The sequence below is a fragment of the Asparagus officinalis genome, chromosome 5, assembly GCF_001876935.1.
Source record: "Asparagus officinalis chromosome 5, Aspof.V1, whole genome shotgun sequence".
NCBI classification, from domain to species: Eukaryota; Viridiplantae; Streptophyta; class Magnoliopsida; order Asparagales; family Asparagaceae; genus Asparagus; species Asparagus officinalis.
Window position 1 is genome coordinate 129,878,067 of NC_033798.1, and position 16,648 is coordinate 129,894,714.

Consider the following 16,648-nt stretch of genomic DNA (forward strand, 5'->3'; position numbering starts at 1 on the left):
AAGCCATGGAAAAGTTCCTTCTTTACAAAGTTCAACGATTTTGAAGATAAAAAGTCTGTGAGAAAATCCTCTCAGCCCCTAGAATATTTATAAAGTCTCCAAAGAAGTGTGCAGAAGAACTTAAGAGGCACAATCTTGAAGCGACCAAGAAAGATTCACTTTGAGAATCTAAAACGGATTGCTCAAAATACCAACCGCCGCTCCTGCACATTATTCCATGCTAATAAATTGGCAATGGAACGCCACTCGTTCTGTCCACAACGCTTCGTCTCCTCTAAAAAAGCAGTTTAAGATATCAGTTCATAGGAGATGATGGTTAGACAAAAATTCCTATACTACGTCTTCAGCCACGATCAACTGGCTAAAAACCCTCAACATCTTGAGCGAGTTTATGCTGATCGAAAGCTCTCATCTATTTCACTCAAACCCGACTAAAGTTAGCTTTGAGTGAAAAGGGCCATCTGTTAGGGTAATTCACCATTTAAAGAAAAAAATATTAAGAAACTATGTCTTCATAGGCCCAAAAGAGGTATGGCCCAAACCAGCTTAGCGGCCTAAAGCCCAGCCAAGAACGAGTCTATTGACCCGCCGAGCAAACGAGGCATCTTTACCGATGCGAAGTATGGGATTAGTCGACCCCTAATAAATCGATACGACTCCTCAAATAGTCGGCTTGACCATCTACTCGGCTGTCTCCTCGTCCAGAAGCTCACTCGACTATCTGGTCAGCAAATCATAGGGACGACTCGAAAACCAACCCGCCTCTACTAAGGGGATAAAATCCAACTCAGCTCCCTTCAGATATACATCAATCAACACTACAGTATTAATCGATCACATCAAGATCTCAACTCTGACAAATCTCAGGCATAAACAGCTTACTTTGCTCACAAGTCACTTTCTAGATATCACTAAGATATCCTCTCCTGTGCTCGAATGACTTTCCTTCCAGTCGCCAGCCGATATCTGTAAAGCAAAGAATGACTAAGCAGCCATCCTATCTTCTGCCATGCCTCATCTGTCAAATCCGGGATATGTTAGAGACATCCTCTCCTGTGCTTGAATGACTTCCCCTCCAGTCGCCAGCCAACATCTGTAAAGTGGAGGATGACTCAGCAGCCTGTCTGCTCACCCCACCACCACCCTCCCGTGCATAGTCAAAGCCAAGGGTTAGAATCTCAGGGGCGAAGGACTATCAAAGGGAGGAAGGATGGTAAAGAAAGGGGGTTTTTCTTCTTTCTTTTAATCTTGACTCTACTAAGAGGTTGGGCCTTCATTAAATTCGGGGGATCATTTCTCTCTCTTGATCTATTTTCTTTTTACTAATAACTCTAAAAGAGTACCCCCTTACAAGGACCTCAATGGTCCTGAGACTCTCCCTCAAACCCCACTCAAGCTCACCAGTTGACTTGACCGTCAGAGGTACCACGGGGGAAACAAGCCCCGCCCTCTTACAGGTTCGTTCTTCTTGTTTATACAGAAGAATCAGGAATCTCAGTCCAAGAATCGAGCATAAAGTCGGAGGAGGAGTGGGCCTCATCTCTCATCCCCTCACTCTTCGTCATCAACGGATAGCTTCCATCAACTGTGTGATCTTGGACATCAACAGTTAGCAATTTACATAATTTGTTGGACTACTTTTAAAATATTATAAATTTGAGGGACTAATATTAAAATAGTTCTTAATTTTTTGTGGGGGGAACTCATTAATAATGGGATAATCGATCACTAATATTAATTTTTTTACGATGGGCACATTAGTATTTGGCGACGAATGTATTCCATCGCCAATACTTATAGGCGACAGATTCGATCCGTCGCCAATACTTATTGGCGACGGAACGCATCAGTCGCCAATAAGTATTGGTGACGGAACGCATCTGTCGCCAATACGTATTGGTGACGGATCGAATTCGTCGCCAATGCAAACATTGGCGACGGGGTATTGGCGACAGGGTTGTTTCTGTCGCCAATGTTTGTATTGGCGACGGATTTCAAATCCGTCGCCAATGCCTAGTTTTTTACTAGTGTTGTAATTAAAGATTTGGTAAATATTCCCGATTTTAAATTTTGATAAGATATTACTTGATAAGATATTAATTACATTATATTCTATAATAAATTTTTGTAATTAGGATTTTTTTCATAATTAAGATTTTTCAAGATATAAGTTAATTAAGATTAAGACTAAGATGGATGTTTTAGATTAGGCACAGGTGGCAAAGGATTTTGAGAAGAGAAGAGCTTAAAGTGGCAAGCTCTGAGAAGGTCAAACTCAAAAGGTTTTGATTTAGAATATCCATTCAAATGGGTTATATAACATTCAATAGGGTTATATAACATGATATTCTGTCTAGTTTAATATCATTCTAAACGGAAAAAATTCTGTCTAGGATATTCTGTCTAGGATGTACGATTTTCTACTAGTGGAGAAGGTCAAACTCAAAAGGTTTTGATTTAGAGTATACATATAGCAATAGACAATGAAGCAATTGACCACAAGGCTGGTAATTAGCAATATTTATAAGAAGATGAGATTTGTTATAGGAAAACCTGATCTGTGTTCAAGGTCTGAAATAAAATTCTGATGAGGGTTCTTCAACAGCATATTCATATTTGTTTTTCTTCATCAAGCACATATTACATCATGAATCTCCAATGATAAAGCTGTAGGATAAACTCGACATATCACTGGTTGTTTGGTTCATTACAGCTATAAGATGGTAACTAAAGACTGCTGTAAAATATTATATATCATTTGCTGTCGATATTATTTTTTAATGACATTCTAGTGAAAAACGAGCTCTCTAAAAGGGTCAGAATTAACTCTTTGTCCTCCGGCCCCTTTCTGATTTTGTTCATCCATCCCCACTTTGTTCTCTTCCTCATTTTTCTACCTCTCCTTCTTGATCCTTCACTACATCCTTTGGCGACGCCTCTTGCTCTTCGGTGTTATGTTGAACACGTTCATCACCCGTCTCTTCACGTCGACTACTGAGTTGACCACTCTCGCCTTCCTCGGCCTTCTCTTCTTCCTTGTGTTGACAATGTGGACTTCCTCGCTTCTGTGGGCTCCGAGTCTTTTCTGGCTCCTGCAACGAGATGACGGTTTCAAAAGCGCCAACAGCTTCACTTTGTTCTCTTTTTGCGTTCTGCTATTTCACTTCAACTTCGTTCTTGGCTGAGATAGCTCATGTTTCTTTCGCTAAATCAGCTTTTCGACTTACTGTCGGCTTCTTCCTTCATAATATTCACCTCATCGTCTTTCTTCTCTTCACCGTCGACCTTGCCTTCTTCTTCTTCTTCTCCTCTCTTTGAAACAGAGGACGCCATCTCTTCTTGTGCTTGTGCTTGTGCTTGTGCTTGTGCCTTGGCATCTTTTCTCTTTGCAGGAGCAGTTGTTTCCTTTGAAATGCTCTTGCTATTTGCATGCACTTTCAATGAAGAATTGGTTGTTTTCAACAACGAGGACCGTATCGCTCGTGTTTTGTCCTTGGGTTGAGACGAGGATGATGGATGTGATGAGGTCTTCTCGATCGGTTTCTTGGCGGCAGCGTCGGATCTTGGAGTAGGAGATGGAGGCTGTGGATGTCTTGAGGCGTTTTTGTGTGAGCTTATGATTGTTGGTCGTTCTTCGTTGTTGACGACGTGGCGTCTACCGAAGGGGTTTCTGTTGGTCCTCCGGTGGGATTTCGCCTTCTTTGGGATGGTGCAGGAGGGGTACTCGACGGATGAGCTGGTACGCACTTTGTAGTCTTGAGCTCATAAACGACTTCCTTTGCTTCTGTAGACATGGAGCTCGATCGTCTGCTAGCTGTGCATTAACGACAATGTAGAATGAAAATGTGAGTGGCATAAGAAGATGATTAATGATCCTCGTATGAATGTGAATCTTTGGATCTAAAGTTGTTGCTTGCTTGACAATATGGTATTTGAAAGCATTGAATCTTTACAGTCCCAGAGATTTAAACGCTGATCAGGTGATTTGGAACCTTTTGATGCAAATAGATAAAAGCTGAGCCAATCCTCAGGTAAACTCATGCTGTTAAAAATTGCACGAGGGTTCGTGGCCGTTTAACAGTAAAATTTTCATTTATTAATCAAATTAGGGTTGGCCAGGAAATTAAACAGTAGAAGGGTCCCCACGAAGAGGGCATTTCCCCACATATATAATACAAGAATAATCATGCATACACTATGATTTTTATATATAAAAAAAATGTTATTCAGACAAAAGGGGAAAAAAAGAGGAGCTCTCAAGTAGATCAAAACCTCAACTTAGTAACAAATGAATTATCCCCTATGAACCTGTGCAACGAAAATGTGTACCTTGATTACAAGAGGAAACGAGGAGCTTATCAAACTGATCAAATATCAAAGCTCACTCATGGCATCTCTCTGAGAGATCATCTCAATCTCAATGCGGGGGAGATGAACAAAGAGGAAGAAGCTTGCAGATGCACAGAGAGAGAGAGAGAGAGAGAGAGAGAGAGAGAGAGAAGGGGAATTGGTGGTTTGGGAAAGAGAGGTTAGTTACAAAATGTGAGGCAATTAAATCCCGCTGCCCCCATTAGCTGTTCCAAAATGACCAGGTCAGCTCACTCTAAAGACGGGCGCGGCGTCAAATTGACTGAAACTATTAGGTAACATCCTAAATCACACGCACACGCAAAACGTCTCGGCTCTGTGCATGGTCGAAAACACGGGACATTTTTGCACTTCAAATAGTAAAAACAGAAAATTTGAAGAAAAACGCCCTTCCTAAATTACAGTTTTTGATATAGAAAAGACACGTAATACTTGTTGTAGGGAGAAGAAAAAAAAAAGGACTAGCTTAGATAAAATATAGATGCAATCACTACATAGAATACAAACTTAAAATGACCAAATTCAACTAGCCAGCAATACAAGGAGGGGAAAACAAAAAAGAATAAAGACTTTATTGATGAAGCAACCCTGATGCGAGCTGGACACTTCCAGCAATATGCTCACACACTTCTGTACAAGCTTCTCATTCCCTCAATCACATCATACACTCTTTTTTTATTTTTCTCTTTTTTTTTTTCTTTTTATAACTTATGAAACAATTGTTAAATAAATCAAACCCAAAGAAAGAAAAAACAAAAACAAAAAATCAAAAATGCAAGCTCACGACCAACCTCTAACCACAAAGAACACCAGAATGCTCTGACATAGCAAACCTGGATATACAAACAACATGGTAGAGGCAGAAGGGGGAAAACCAACAAACCATCGAGTATTTTTGGGAGCAGAAGCAGCTAAAAAAGCACCGACACTGTCCCCTTCACACCTACATTATGGATCTGCCCTCCGCAACGGCACAAGATGGATCCATACTAACTAACGATGATGACTCTAATCACAAGTTCGACTGTAAAGGTACATTGTGGGAAGCTTAGAACAATTGCAGGGTCATTTTCAGCTTGTTCTGCCTCCATTTGGGTAGCTTATAGAAAGCATCCTTTGTCATGCCGAATTTCTCTTTGAATTCGGCTGAAGATAAGTAAGTCTGCAATTGACACCAATTAATGTATCAGAAGCTAATATAGATTCCGGGATAGAATCAAGGGTTAACTGTGGATAGACCCCATAGTATCAATTGGAACTGGGGATCACCAATCCCCAACACTACCAACTCTAGTTTTCAACACAGATAGAGCACCTGAGTGAAATTTGTTGCCTCTTTTACCCTCAGATAGAGATCCCCGCCACCCCCCACCCCCACCCCGCAACAAACAGCAGTACTACACGGGGTATATCCACAATTAACCTAAAAATCAAATGTTTTCGGTGGTTTACCTCTCGTTTGGTGATGTCGATTTCAGTAACTGGGTCGGCACAATTCACTGTTAGGCGCTCGTAGGGGAACACAGGAAGCCCTTCTTCATCCTCAGCCTCACCCTCCTTCACGTCTTCTTTAATGGTGAGGGATTCAATTCTACTGGACATTCTGGTGATACTGTCCTTAGCATTTGCCTCAGAGTTTGCTTTGTTGGCCGTCTCTGAGTTTGTTTTTTTAGCCACAGGGCTCACTTCAACAACGAGAAATGCAAGGTTAATTACTTACATGTGAGAAAGGTCATACTTCTGTTATAAGTTCAAGGGTAAATTAATTTATCCTTTCCAAAGTTTAGACATAAGGAGAATGAAAATATGGATAAGGAATAGGTTAAATTATAATAGATAAATTAGCATACTACAGTTCTTTTTAAAAAAAATAGCTTCATCAAATATTTTATAGTTGTTACTCCAACAAGTGTAACTTACTCTTAAGTTAGACATAGCTCCTTACCTTTTAACGACTTAGGAATAATGTTAGGTTTGATGCTTTCTTTCGAGGACTCAAATGAAGCACCAAGGGCTGCAATCGATGTTGACTTGGGCGCTGCTTTTGCTGAATCAGGAGATACAGATTTTGGGTAAAGCTTTCTAACCACTGGAGGAGGGGTTGAAAGATTCCGAGTACTTGGGGGGTTTGGGTTCTCAAAATTAGCAGCTAATGCATTGAAGGCAGGAGACCTCCCTCTCACACGAACACGCTCAGGGCTGAAGGACATGCTTCTAGAGCGCTGAGAAGATTTGTCTTGCACAGCTGATCTTCCTCCATATGATGCTGGTGACCGCCGCTTAGGTTTCTGAGGAAGACAAAAGGAAAAATATTGACGTGAAATTCCTTCGTAGAGTTAAATTCAAGGCTCTTATTATTACAGAGCAAGAATTTATTCAGGAATAAGCGGCGCTCTTAATTGAGAAATCTGAAAACCAGTGATTTGAAACTCAATTTCAATATTGTGTTTGTTCATGATTTACAAGCTTAATTAATATATTTGTAAACAACAAAATGATAGATTGGTCCATTCCACATTAGGTATATTAAGAAATTGAGGATGAGATGACGGCAAATCATCGCAAAATTGTTGGCACCATAGGGACACATCATCAGAGTGATAGGATTGTGATTGACTATCAGAGAACCATTTCATCCAGAAGCTTGAGCCTAGGGATTATGGACTAAGAATGTAGATGAAGCAAATTTAACACTTAAAAACTCTTCATGTGAGTCATTAGTCACGTGGAAAGATCTGTAAGATGGACACGTGACATGAAAATGCAAAATACATGGGATCAACGAAACACTTAAGATTCAAACAGTCATCGATGAGATTTGAATTTAGAACTTCATATGACGGCCAGTCCACACAATTTCCTACTGACAGATTGTCAACTGACAATGTGAATCAAGAAAACTAAACATTGACTGGGATGAGTTGTGGATGAAAAACAAACTTGTATTTAGAAAATAAAGAAAGAAAGAAAGAATGCCAGTTTATAACTTAGAAAGTTAGAGCTAGATGGAGAACTTCATATGACAATCAGTTCACACAATTTCCTACTGATGGATTGCCAACTGACAATGTGAATCAAGAAAACTAAACCTTGACTAGGATGAGTTGTGGATGAAAAACAAACTTGTATTCAGAAAATAAAAGAATGTCAGTTTATACCTTAGAAAATTACCCTAAATAGAGCTGGATGGAGAACAAAGGTACCAGCTTGTTTTAACAATAGTTAGTAAACCTTCACTAACCTAGCAAGAATTTCAATCTAGAAACCTCAAATGATTCTCATGGGCTATAAAATATAAGACCCTACTCAACCAAATAACTGAGTTTGCAACGAGCCAGTTCGATCTTTTTAGGACCTGTTGAGAGGAAGCACTCCATTTCATAAGAGAAGTCCGTACATTGTTTGATCATACCCAAGTTTCTAGAGTGTGAACTTTGTCTTGGAGTGTTCCCTCAAACTCGCAGTGGAAATTATGGTCAGTCAATAATTTGAGTCAAATTTGAATTGAAATTACAGATGTCAGTGATGGTGGCAATCCAGGCTTTAAAACGTTGGGCTGAAGTTGAATTTCGTAATTTTCTGTTTCTCTCATTCATTTGCCGCAGTGATGGTATAGTTTTGATGGCAATGTATTCCCTCACTAACTAGTGTCAAGTGAACCAAACATACATCCTCAAAGGGAGCATCTATCAGTTATTTGCAATCAAGAACATAAATTTAATCTTACATCTACTGCGGGTGTCGCTCCATTCTTTACTATTGCAAGCTTCCTCTCGAATGAATTTCCATGCATCTGCAACCAAAAATAAAATCTGACAACTTAACATCCACACAAACAAAATTGAAAATTTTCCTTTAGAAAATCCAATTCTTTTTAAAAAAAAATAATAACGAGGGAAGAATTGCCCAGGATATACAACTATCAAAGTATTGAACTTCACTTAAATAGAGTATATTCTTACTGCAGATTTTGCAGAATCCCAATTGAAGAATCGAGTGAAAAAGGTTGGCTCACTTCCTTCCATCACAACAAAAACAGGAGTTTCACGAGATAGATTTTCCATAAGGAAATCATGTTCCAGGAATTTCTGTTAAGAAACAGAAGAGAGAAGAATCAAGAAATTGCTCCTTTCAGAAAAGGAACAAAACAAAGGCCAACTTTTCTCCAAAAGCATTAAAAAAATTCTTCTAGTTAAACATGCTAACATTTAATACCTCTCCGATATTTAGAGCTTGCAATCTGCTCTTTGAGTCCACTTGTTGCCCAACCCAAACAAAGATGTCTGAACGGCAGTCAAGAATGAATACGTCTTCAGTCATAAGATCATCTTGGCTGAAGTTGTATATCTCTGTCACCTGCATTGGCAGAGGATCCAAATTTGTTATCAATTATTCACTATTAGTGACAGAGATGCAATTTACAATCAGGAAATAAGCAGCAAGGTTATCCTCACCACACACCTTTAGATTGCCTGGATGAACCCCATATAATACGCAGCACAGCATGATCCCATGTAACAAGTAAGGAGAAACAGTTACATAGGAAACGAATAGAAGCAAATGAAGTTCTTCCCAGAACTCTTACCTCTCGAGTAAGTGCAAGAGAATAGATGGGGATCATTTTCCGGTTCTTTCACAGTCTTCTGACTGGGATATTCACATTTCCCTCCCAGTAAACTCCAAAACTGTTCAGTTTCAGTTCCTTCTTTCAGTGGTTTGCACTGTATGTTTGGCTGTAAAAATCAACACAGAAGAGAAGAAAATAAGTTTTAAATGTTTAGGTCATGAGGTACTAGTTATCATAGGCCACATTAGGTTTAATTTTCTTGCTGTCTGGAAGGAAAACAAAATCATTTCCTTCTATAATTTGGATAACGCTTAGGTCTTCAAAACATCTTGCAAAAAAAACTACAAGAAGCAATCCATAAAAGTTTCTTTTCCATCCTTGGATAAAGATGGCTATAAATTTATCTATGTAGCTGTAAGACTATGCTACATGAAATTTAAGTGCCAGATTAAGCTTTTAACATGGATTTTAGAATGTAACTCCTCAATTGAAAATTACAAATGCCAGAAAATTGACCTCAACAAAAGACTCTAGGAGGAAATTTTGAAACATAAAAGTATGACTCACACTTTCAATATCCTCGGCTGACCTTTGAACTAAGTATAAGAGAGGATTGTTTCCATATACACCCCCTTAGTAGCATTTTGCTTATTTTACCCTCAAAACACTTACTGCGTGTCTGCCCTCCAAAAAACATTAGTCGATATCTATATCCTTATCATAACAACTATGCATTAATCTAATATACTTATCTTTAGATTTTTATAATATATATGCTAAGTTACAATTTATTTTGATAGGAATTAAATCATTTAGTAAACAGAAGCATGGATGTGGCATCGTTTATACGATGATTTTAGGCCCTCTTATTGTAAGTAAATAAGCTCTTTCAATTTTATGTAACTATTGAGTACTTTCCAAGTTAATCAACATTATATTTAAACCCTGCAATATGTAGGCTTTCCCTTAGCCATGATATAAGTCTCTCTCGATGTTTGAAATGAAATCACCATGTAAGCTGAATTAAGAAACAATATTAAAACTTCATTTTCACCATTTAAGCTTTAATAGTTTACAGAATTAACAAACAATATAATCTATTTTTAGTAAAATAGAGTAGTGTTTTTCCATTCTCGAATGAGACACATGAAATTAGAAATCTTTTGAAGAACTAATAGAAAATAACGGAATTACCTAATCTTGAGACTATCCGTTAAATGATAATTAGGAACCTTTAATAACTGATACTGTTATTTCTAAGCCAGATAGAGATACCTTTATCAGATCAAGCTGTCTTTCTACGAGCTCCTGGTCATCCGTGTTTGTGAGACTCCCAGACCATGTAAAAACAGTGTTGCCACTATGAAGTATATAACAATTAGAAGAACTCAAACACGACGCCACCTGGTCAACGTATAGAAGGAAAATAAGCAGCGTGTTTATATAAAGACAAAATGATTTTGGATTTGGACTTAATGCAGTGTGGGTTCGAATTTAGTTCCGGTTCTATGGAGAACAAGGAAAAGTAAACAGACAACAGTACCGGTTCAACTTGAATTGCTTGCATATTATATGGTCCAGAACCTTGAACTCGGAAAAGAGCAACGCCATCTTCTGTATAGGTATCGTCTTCAATGGCATTGTCTTCAATAAACTTCTTGTATCCAGAGCTCACACCACCCTGTCATTCCAGATAAATAAAACACTTTCAGCAAGTTTTCAGTTGAAGGGACTATAAAACACCATATAAACCAGAAGGACCACCCCTTGGGCATTTATAATACATTTTAGAAAAATAACCTTGAATACAATAAAGCTCTGGAAGATCGAAAAAAATTGAATTGGTTCCTTTCCTTCATAAAGGCGAGCCTGAAAGAGTGAACCAAGAAACCATTAGATCATATCTTGAGAAAGTTGCCAATAATATTTTTTTAAAAATCAATCAGTGTACCTGAACAGCCAGTGACTTCAAAGATTCAACCATCTTGCTAGCAAGTGAGATAGCTGCAGTCCTCTCCTCCTGTATTTAAAGATGCTTCAGAATAATGTCTACATCAATCTTCCTTGTTACCCATTTAATGTCATTGATTCATAACAATATTAGTCAATGTAAATACTAATATGGTTTGTTATAATATACATTTGCAAATAGAAGCAGCAGAACCATTAGAACCACATGCCATTGCATTCACGGAAGTTTTTCTAGACCTTACTTGCATGAGTATGTATAAGTTGTTTGCTTTACCTCAACACTCTTCTTCCCAAACCAAGTCCCAACAAGATATTCCTCTTGTTCTTCTCCAGGATATGAGTATTGAAAGATATAGCAGTCTCCGCTGTAGAACTTCGACTGGTCAGAGGATGAAAGAAGAGTCTTCTCATTGCCATTTACACGCCAAACCTATATGTTAGGCAGAAATTACTTTTAGCCGGAGCATCAAAATTAAAGCAAGCAAGCAGTTCCTTCCTTGGATGAAATATTCAAGATCTACATCAACTTGGCTACTCATGAAGATTTATCAGTAACTGCTGAATGACGGGCTAATAGCTTTGAGAATGTGATAGTCAAACATTGAACTATAAGATCATCAACAGTACCTGCAGATTGCCTGTGCAGTCAATGAACGGTTGAGGTTCCTCCTTTACAGGAGCAGCTTTCATAAGTCCCTTCACATTTAAACCTTGTCGTTTTAGGAGGGCTACATAAGAGAAGGATATAAATAATTTAAACAACTTTCAAGTAACTTATGAACAGAAATTGAAAAAAAGGGTCAATACAGCAAGAAGATAAGGTTAGCAAGCTGTGTTACCAGCAACTTTGCCTCTGCCATCCTCAGATATGGAAATATCAGTTGTTTGAGGCCATGAAGCAAATTTTGAACGGAAAACCACAGTCTCAAATCCCTCTATAACACGAATTATATGAGCTGGTGGCCGGCCGGGACTATGAAGCAATTCCTGCACAGAGAAATAAAATGTATTTGGAAATTGAATCAAAGAAACCTAGAAAACATTGAAAAGAGAAGGATGGATAATACTTCTGCAGCAGTGCTTGCGGTTTTTCTCTCTTGAAGAGATGTATTTCTGCCCATCCAAACAAAAACTTCAACCCCGCAATCCAGCAGGTAACACTTGTTTGTATTTAACAATTCTCTTGTCAATGGATCAGCAGCAACTGGGGCTGGCTGTCCTTTCTCAACACTAGAAGGAAAAAAGTTTATGTTAGAAAATACCCAAAATACAATTGGTCAGATAAAAGTTTTTAGAAAAAGAACATTTGAGATGAAAATTCTAAAGTGTGATGCAATGTTGAGGGGTTTCTGATTGACAGACTACCAGAGAAGATTTACAGAAAAGGTGTCCACCCTTCTATCATTCTCAGACGCTGACTTTCTTGGAAGAGGAGCAAAGCCACCAAACAAGCCCCAAAATTCTCCAGCCTCCGCATCAGCCATCAACTTCCCATCCTCTGTTAAAACATGTAAAGCAATCAACACAAGACAGTCTGCCTGCCTCAAACTCAACAGGCCTCTGAATAAATTCACTTACCAACAACTGCCACTTCACACTTTCCTTCATGATAAGTATCCTTGATGTATTGGACTACTTCAAGCGCTTTAGCCCTCTCCTGAATCGATGAGTTGGAACCATTGAATTGAAAAATCTTGGACTTGGTGTCTAGAATAAATATGTCGTCGTGATTGAGAGATGATCGAGCAAAAGGAACCTGGTCATTACAAACAATTCGTTCAAGACATTCAGCCAGCATCTCAAAGAAGTAAATTTGTGTGAAGTTTGACTACATATCTAACTTGCCTCTTTTACATGGACAACGTGCTTCCCTTTGCAAACATATAAACGAGTCTCATGCTCATGTTCATTTATTTCCGTATGTTTGAACCCAGATGAGACTCCACCCCGTTGTGGTAGAATACATGGCTTGAAATATGAGAGGAATTTCTCGGTCTCATGACCTTGCACCTCACGATATTGAACAGCTCGACCTCCAAGGGCTGCATCCAGTTCAATAGTCTTGATGGCAGCAGTACCCGCTTCATCCTAATTATATTGAAAAAACGAAAATTGTGACATGACCATAACATGTGACTGCTAGGGAAGGAGAAGTATCAACATAAATATATATGTAATAGAAGGATTAGCAGCTAACCTGACTAGTATCTTTACCAAGCCAATAGTGGATATCGTGATGAAAAGCACCATTTTTCAAAGCAGTTGTCTGTACAATAACAAAAGCTAAAAATCTTGAGCAAGCAATATTAATCTACAAAAAGCATGAAATATGCAACTTGTATTACAAAAAAAAAATCCCAAAGACCACAGGAACAAAGAGCTGGCCAATCCAATATAATTACAAAAAAAAAGGATACTACAAAAGTACGATAGTACGAAAAGAATGTTGTAAATGAGCAAAGGCAAATATAAGGAGTCAGCTACCATAGTTAAGAAGAGAGATATTTCAAGCTAGAAACATATTTCATGCTGGAAATATACTAGCACAACGATGGTCAGACATTGAATCGTAATCGTTGAGGCAGGTTACTTGAGAGCCATGATTACAAGTCTATACCAAGAAAGCTCATGCGCACTCTGAATACAATAAAACAATGGCTTTTGAGCAATATCATAACATAAATTTTATAGATAACTGACCACAGAAGAACTTGGAAGCTCCTCTTAAAAATTACTGCAAGTTTAAATTACAAAGATCTTGATTAAAAAAATAGCATCCATAAGCTTATATCTTCATCTCTAGTAACCGACCAGAAGAGATCACACTACATCTAACATGTAGTCCAACGAGTGACAGGATCAAAGACCATACAATGTTTCAGGTACAAAACGGCAGTCATTTACAATTACTTTTACAAATACCAGTACTCAAACTTGAGGGCACTCATAATAGTAAGTGGCTCACTTAATTAATAAAAAATAAAGACAATCTAATGTAACTTAACGCCTAACACAAACATACCTTCAGAATGACATATGAATCTCCAGTGAAAAACTTCCCATATGAGGACTTCGGAACAGGAACAGGTTGAAAATTTTCAATTCGCCATATCTCCATTCCACTGTGTGCTGTCAAGGAACTATACATATACCCAGGTATACAATAGCTCAAAGAAACATAGCAAGACTGAAATACCACAAAGAAAAAACAAGCTCTTGCACTTATTAAGAAAAGAATACATAAATATTTCATAATTTTTAGCTCAGAGTAACCATGAGCATCCACGCACTTGAGCTTGGCTCTACAAGCCTCTACATATTCTTAACCAAATTTCAGGCATCTTCCAAGTATGCAATGTGACCCTTAAAAAAAGAAGGGAAAAAAAAGGTATTCCTCTTCTTACTTTCAGGGTTTTCTCTTCCGAAGGTGGCTACAAGGATTGTTTTCTCCATTCATCATCTGATTTCTAACAGGTTTCGTTCAGAGTTCTAAATTTCGTATCACACAGCCTCTAATCACTTCCATAGATTTTCTTCAAGTAATTACCAAATAACATCCCAGAACATGTGTAAAGTCAAAGCTTATTCTCGTTTCTTCTCCACATTTTCTGGAATAGCTAAAAAATAACATCTCAATCGTGTCTGAAGTAGAAGTTTGTACAGCGACACATGATTGCATAAGTCCAAGAAATAAAATCTAGTAGTAAAACTGAAAACAATCAAACTTAAACGTAAGAACAAAATATAAGGATACGCCTTTTGTCCAGCCCCTTGGAAAGCAGAATCGACATCCCTCATGGAAACTGCCATGTTATCCTTTGGCTTTATAAAAGCAGTGTTTGCTGATTTTGGCTCGAAGAAGGAAGCAGATGGCTTCTGCATGAATAGATATATAGTCAGTCTGAAGCAAGCATAAACATTCATACTGGCAATTTCACCGAGTAAGCTATAAGAATTCAAATTTCTAATAGGAAAAAAAAAACAAATGACTCATGCAGGAAGAGTAGTAGAAAATTTTCAAAGGCAACATACACATCCTAATTCCTAGCGACCTAAGAAAAGAATTCAAATTTTGACTCTGAGAAACACGAAACCAAGCGGTTGACATTCCTGGAAAGAATGACGCATAACTTGGTGAAGGGAATGAAGCAAATGAGGACCTATCACGACCGTAAATATGCCGATTAATTACAAAGGTGAATTTCAATTCATCAGAAATTGAAGGAAAACAAAACACCCAAATCATTGGCTTCTTCTGTTCTTTCAGCCACAGGATATAATGAGTAAAACCTTCCCAAGCAGCAAAATTGTGAAACCAAGTAACATCACCTTCGGTTATCATCCAAGGAGAAAAAAAAGTAACATCACATTCATCACCCAAAAAGTCCTCCCAAGAAATCAGCCAAGTGGTTTAGCCAGAGAAACACTCAAAGTGCTGGGAGGCAGCAGCAATCGCGCAAACCCACATGCTTATACAACACGCTGCTTTAAGCACGAAGCAAGAATTTTAAAATTCTTGGTGTCAAATGTTGCATACCACATGACAAAACATTTCACTTCCAGCATCAAGACCGATAGGAACAGAATGCAGAACCTCTGTGGACTGTCCACAGCAAAGGGTTTGGAAGTAAATATAAGCAAAATGATACTCTGCCAGCATAGAGAATTCCAAAGGAGAGCTTACAAATGACAAACAGTTGAAGACAATTAGAAACTTGTAAGAATGACGAAAACGACTATCAGTAACCGTCAATAGCATAATATCAATACCCTAAATGAAAAGAAACTATGATAGTTTTTGACAAAAAGAACCAAAAAGGCACTGACACCAGCAGAAATCAAGATTTTTCCCCCCGGTCAAAAGAGATCCAACTACAGAGAACTCGTAAACTCAGCAGATCTTCCTCTGTATCGAATTTCAAATTCGACTAATCCATCAAATTTTATTCCTCTAACAAGCAATCTTTATACAATCTAACACGTGAATTACTTCTTTTAAAAAAAAAATCAAAATTTATCACAAGTTCACACAACTTCGTTCAAATCAAACAAGTACCAAGCATCCCTACCTTAATGACCGGCATCGGCTTCTTCATCATCCGAATTCAATCGAGAAATCACAGAAACAAGAGAAGACCAGATCGGATCCGTAAGCTGACAGCTCAGACTCATCCCGCGTTGCAATAAAAACCCTACAGCGAACCCCCCGTCCCTTTCCCTAATTAAATAAATACAGCAACCACATTTTTCTGCGCTCAATTAAAAAACTCGCGAGCAGAATTCGTTTTACCTTAATTATTCGCGTTCAAATTCGAGCGGCGCTGGTAGAAGAGGTCGCAGGGGGGAGGGGGAAACCCTAGGAATTGATCTGAGTGAAAGGAGAAAGCGAGCTTTGAAATCTTTTGACAACAAGATATCAAGGGAAAAAAAACAGAATTAAATAATTAATTAATTAAAAGAAAAAGGAGAGAGGCAGAAGGCGAATGATGAGGGTCTAGCGTGCTTATCACTACGGAGGGCAGCGGCAACTACTGAGGATTGACTGTAACAAATAAATAAATAAATAAATAGATAGATAGATAAAATAAAAGGAATATCCTCTTTGTGTAAATAAAAATTCTACTGAATACTGACTGCGGGCGAAAATTGTAAAAGGGAGTGAAAATATGGAGCTTTTTTGGAATTTTCAGAAAGGGTGGGAGAAGGAGGTCGGGGTCGGCCACCGGCCCCAGTGATGCCGAA

The 16,648-nt window shown here is 38.3% G+C and overlaps 1 protein-coding gene across 4 annotated transcripts; it reads right to left on the bottom strand.

Moving 5' to 3' along the window:
• LOC109841352 (villin-5-like) lies at positions 4,917 to 16,440 on the bottom strand. 4 transcript variants are annotated; one of them, XM_020410289.1, is made up of 24 exons: positions 16,197 to 16,440; positions 15,236 to 15,509; positions 14,661 to 14,782; positions 13,929 to 14,028; positions 13,104 to 13,172; positions 12,752 to 12,994; positions 12,485 to 12,662; positions 12,272 to 12,404; positions 11,974 to 12,136; positions 11,746 to 11,893; positions 11,534 to 11,634; positions 11,181 to 11,336; positions 10,887 to 10,955; positions 10,736 to 10,804; positions 10,479 to 10,616; positions 10,211 to 10,339; positions 8,954 to 9,101; positions 8,830 to 8,840; positions 8,584 to 8,724; positions 8,331 to 8,456; positions 8,096 to 8,161; positions 6,314 to 6,656; positions 5,821 to 6,053; positions 4,917 to 5,530 (listed from the first exon to the last, which is right to left on the bottom strand). In XM_020410289.1, exons 3-24 carry the CDS (start codon positions 14,714 to 14,716, stop codon positions 5,417 to 5,419), a joined length of 2,934 nt encoding a protein of 977 aa, XP_020265878.1. In that variant the 5' UTR covers positions 14,717 to 14,782; positions 15,236 to 15,509; positions 16,197 to 16,440; the 3' UTR covers positions 4,917 to 5,416. The 4 variants fall into 4 exon arrangements, with proteins under 4 accessions (XP_020265878.1, XP_020265879.1, XP_020265877.1 ...); XM_020410290.1 differs by lacking the exon at positions 15,236 to 15,509 and having other exon boundaries at positions 14,661 to 14,779; XM_020410288.1 differs by lacking the exon at positions 15,236 to 15,509.